Genomic DNA, 4,097 nt, shown 5'->3' with positions numbered 1-4,097 from the left:
TTGGCAAGCGCACACAATTTGTGACAATTCCTTTTTGTGGATTAATATTTGCTCTGGTTCTTTGCCTCGTCGCCTTTTGTTTGCCTCGACTTGAATTAACATGCGCCACATTCTTTTTTCTCTCGTGTGTGTGCGAAAAGGGTTTAGTATTGTGATTTGAAGCCCTAGATAATTATCTACTCATTGTTTTAGAAGTTTATAATGTCTTTGGGCCTGTCAGCTTTTGTTTGCTTCGCTTGCCATTTTAATTATTTATTACAAAGCTTACAGCTCGAGCATAAATATAACTTGGCAATTTATTAAATAACTCATATCAATAACTAGTTAGCTTTTTGTATAGCTCACTCTAACAAATTATTTAATTTAAGTAATTGCCTACGACAGCAGCAGCAGCAGCAGCAGCCGAAAAAGAAAACTCTGCACTTAACTTTGCCGTAATTGAAAAAATCGCTTTGCAATAAGAAATATTTAAGCAGCCACCCACCAACTTGTGGGTGGCAGCATAAATCCATTGAAAAATACACAAGCAACTGGCGATGCGACTGGCGATAACAGTTACCAAACCAAAAGTTTTCTTCTTTTGCCAAAATAGACAGGCACACAAGCTCCACCCAGCCCCGCCCCATCAGATACTCGCATTGTAGTGCCCTTTGAGAAAAACGAATTATTTTTTGTTTAAAAAATGTTTGTACTTAACGTAACAGTTTCTGAGCATGACTCTCTTGGCTGCATGCAGGAGCTGCAACTGATTAGGCGGCGTCTGGTGGGCATGACATCTATCCTGATATATGGCTGGACATGCACTCTGCACATGTTACCAGCGATCAACGAGAGAGTTGACTGAAACTGCTGTTCAATATGTTTGCAACTATGTTTTAAAATGATATCAATTTATTCATAGTATAAATATACAAGCATATTCTTTACTTAATGTACTAAGACTTGCAATAAACTTTTGTCTTCCACTAAATAAGTAGTCAAATATTTAATGTATAATTTTTGATAGCAAACTATATTTAAGAATAATATTGTAGAATCTAATTGACACTGAGTTTGTTGTATGGATTGTTAGGCGTAGTATAACTTATTAACTATAGCTGAAGCAGAAGCAGCTTAACATCGAATTGGAGAGTTGAGCATGGAAAGATAAAGTGAAGATAGTTCTAGGTAAAAGCTTACATACTTAAGTTTATTAATAATAATAATATAATAAAGTGCACAGCATTTAAAGTTACTTACCTTTTATTTAAATCTAAATGGACTTCAATACAATAAACAATATTTCTTGTCATCAATCTCTACAATATACTTTAATTTTGTCACCTATTCAAATTGACAATTTAACTTGAGATTATTATTAATTGAATCAACAAATGTATTAAATTAGTTTGTGCCAAAGCAATGAAGTGTATTGAATGTTCAACTTGAGCAAAGAAACTTTAGTCAGTTGTTTTTATTGCACGTTTGCAGAATGTCTGGTCAAGTTGGCGTCATTTGTTTTTGTATTTGAGCTTGGCCACTTTGTGTTGGGGTCACTTTCTTTAGTTCCGTGTGGGTGGCCGGTCAGCTAAGCAGTCAGTTGAAGGACACTAATGCGCCTACCGGACAGCAGCTAAAGAAAGTGCTTAAATTTCTTTGACACTTGAGAGAGTTGAGTGCAGCTTCAGTTGCTGCAACAAAAAATAAATCAATCAATTCATTACTACTTAGATGCAACATCAGGTTGCCATAGCTCAAGTTCAAGCTTTAAAATTCGTGTCGTCGCCTAAGCAAAGAGCAATGCACCAGATTGTGGTTGCGATTTCAAAATCAATCTTCAGAATCGGCGATGTTGCAATACGCACATTGAGGCAAGTGTCAACACTGTCTGTTTGAATGTACACAAGCGAATTTTATTGGCCACGTACCCCCCGCCCACCGTTGGCCAACAGCAGCGTGTAAAACAAGAAACGACAAGCGATCGATGACGAAATTGTAGCGCCAACAGCAACTGTTCTCTTGTCAACATATTGGCCCACTGGCCGGCCAGCCAGCCAGCTGTTTGACTGCGTCCGCAAAGAAAACGAAGCTGTAGCTCTGTGTGTGCATTGATTGCGAAATCTCCGCTCAAATCAAGTTTTCCCAGCAGCATGCAACGAAAGTTAAATATGAAAATTGTCTAATGTTATGTTTGCAGCGTTTTATTCAGTTTTCATTCAAAGCTAAAAGCAGCAAGTCGTGTGAGTAGCAGCAGCAGCAAATCTTTCGATTAAAGACAATGAGGAAGCTCTTGATGAACTTGTTGGTTCTGCTGGCATTGGCCACTTCGCTAGTTCGAGGCGATGAAGATTTTCTAAGAGAGCCGCGTAAGTCTCAAGTCATGTTCACTATATTGGCCAACCACAGAAAAGAGTAATAGCTTGTGGCTTGGCCAATATGCAGCAGCTGCTACTGTAACTAACCCACTTAAATGAAAAATCAAAGATTTGTGTTTTTGCCAAATATTTATTGCACCACTAAACCGGATTTGTTTCTCTGCATTTATGTGTGTCTTTTTATTTTGAACTGAAACTGAAACTGAAAACTGAACTCAAAATAAAAACCCAAAATTCTAATCAAACCGCAGCAGATTACATCAAAGAATGTAAAATTGCCGACAAAGATTTCGTCAATTGCTCCACCCAAAGCATACAGCAGCTCTTCGATAAACTCAACGATGGTGAGTAGCCCAAAGTATTCCAAGAGCAGCTTTGCAGTTATATGGACTTGTAGGCATACCGGGTCTGACGAGCATCAAGAGCTTTGATCCCTTCCATTTGAATCGCATTCGCATCTCGCAGGGCAACAGCAATGCGATTAATCTGAAAGTCGAGCTGGCCAATGTCAAAATCATTGGCTTCGGTCATACCAAAGTGCTTGAGAGTCTGTGAGTTCAACTTCAGCTTAACATACAGCAAATAATTGCATTCATCTTTTTATCCTGTTAGTGTATTTAAAAAGGATTATAGCTGGAAGACCACATTCGTGCTGCCAGTGATGAAGCTTCATGGCAATTACAGTTTATTCGGACGCATATTGCTCATACCGCTAAATGGGCGTGGTCAAGTATTTCTCGATGCAGGTGAGTCAACTTTATAGCTTTTTAAACGTATTATTCAAATGCTTAAATGTTATTTAGATAACATGACTATAACTATGCATACCAAGACGCGTTTGTACTCCAAGGGCGGATTCACATTTTACAATGTCACCAATTGTCGCGTGGACTTCAAAATGGACGGTCTGCGATCCTATTTCTCCAATCTTTTCAATGGCAACAAGCAATTGGGTATGTTATTCTTTTTGCTTTGCTATAACTTGATTTAATTAATTGCAAATTCTTGCAGAGGACAGCACAAATAAATTCTTCAATGACAATTGGCGCATGCTGGCCGATGCTTTATACACAGTAATTACGCAAACCGTGGAGGATATTCTGCTGGATGTGCTAAAGAAAATCTTTCACTTTATACCCGCCAATTTCTTTGTCAACGATATACCAACACCCGAGCAACTCTATGGCAAAGTAAAGCCTAAGCCAAAGTAGTTCAAAATTGGAAAATTGCAGCAGTGTTTGGTAATATTTATTTAACTTTGGTTTCGGCAAGCGGAATACAGCTAAGCTTAAGTGTAAAAAATTAAAAACAGAAACATACAGAAATAAAATATTTTTTATACCTAGAATCTTAAGCTGAAGTCAAGCCAAATTTTAAAAGCCGCATAACTAAAAGAGATTTTATAGCTCGGAATATTTAACATTCAACATTTATTTTCATTTATTTCTCTACTACAACCAATGTTTTTTTATTTCTCTTAAAAATAATAACTAATTAAGTGTCAAACTGTTTGCAATAATTTTTAATGCACACAAAATGTATGAAGAGTAGTTGCTGCATGGGTTAACCACAAAGCTAGAGCCGTGTGTTTAAATTAATTACCACAAACCCCCAGCCCAGTTCCCATTGCAATGTTAAATGCATAACCATCTACTTATTTATTATTATTTTTTTTGGCGCATTGCCTGTTTGAAGTTTGCCAATAAATTGCAAGTGCAGCGGCTGCTGCTGTTTAAAATCGTA

The 4,097-nt window shown here is 37.4% G+C and overlaps 1 protein-coding gene across 2 annotated transcripts; it reads left to right on the top strand.

Moving 5' to 3' along the window:
- Positions 1 to 2,257: 2,257 nt before the first annotated feature.
- LOC108599413 (circadian clock-controlled protein) lies at positions 2,258 to 3,565 on the top strand. 2 transcript variants are annotated; one of them, XM_017986225.1, is made up of 6 exons: positions 2,258 to 2,345; positions 2,609 to 2,698; positions 2,752 to 2,905; positions 2,967 to 3,100; positions 3,158 to 3,307; positions 3,366 to 3,565. In XM_017986225.1, the coding sequence occupies exons 1-6, from the start codon at positions 2,258 to 2,260 to the stop codon at positions 3,563 to 3,565; spliced, it is 816 nt and encodes a 271-aa protein (XP_017841714.1). The 2 variants fall into 2 exon arrangements, with proteins under 2 accessions (XP_017841714.1, XP_017841713.1); XM_017986224.1 differs by having other exon boundaries at positions 2,606 to 2,698.
- The last annotated feature ends 532 nt before the right edge of the window (positions 3,566 to 4,097 follow it).

This window comes from Drosophila busckii, chromosome 3L (genome assembly GCF_011750605.1).
Source record: "Drosophila busckii strain San Diego stock center, stock number 13000-0081.31 chromosome 3L, ASM1175060v1, whole genome shotgun sequence".
In the NCBI taxonomy this organism is placed as follows: Eukaryota; Metazoa; Arthropoda; class Insecta; order Diptera; family Drosophilidae; genus Drosophila; species Drosophila busckii.
The sequence above is the reverse complement of the archived record's forward strand: the minus strand, read 5'-3'. Positions and strand labels throughout refer to the sequence as shown.

Coding starts and splice junctions, on each gene's coding strand:
- LOC108599413 (XM_017986224.1), top strand. CDS start 2,258: ATGAGGAAGCTCTTGATGAACTTGTTGGTTCTGCTGGCATTGGCCACT. Junction 2,906..2,966: donor ACCAAAGTGCTTGAGAGTCT/GTGAGTTCAACT, acceptor TTATCCTGTTAG/TGTATTTAAAAAGGATTATA. Junction 3,101..3,157: donor TCAAGTATTTCTCGATGCAG/GTGAGTCAACTT, acceptor AATGTTATTTAG/ATAACATGACTATAACTATG.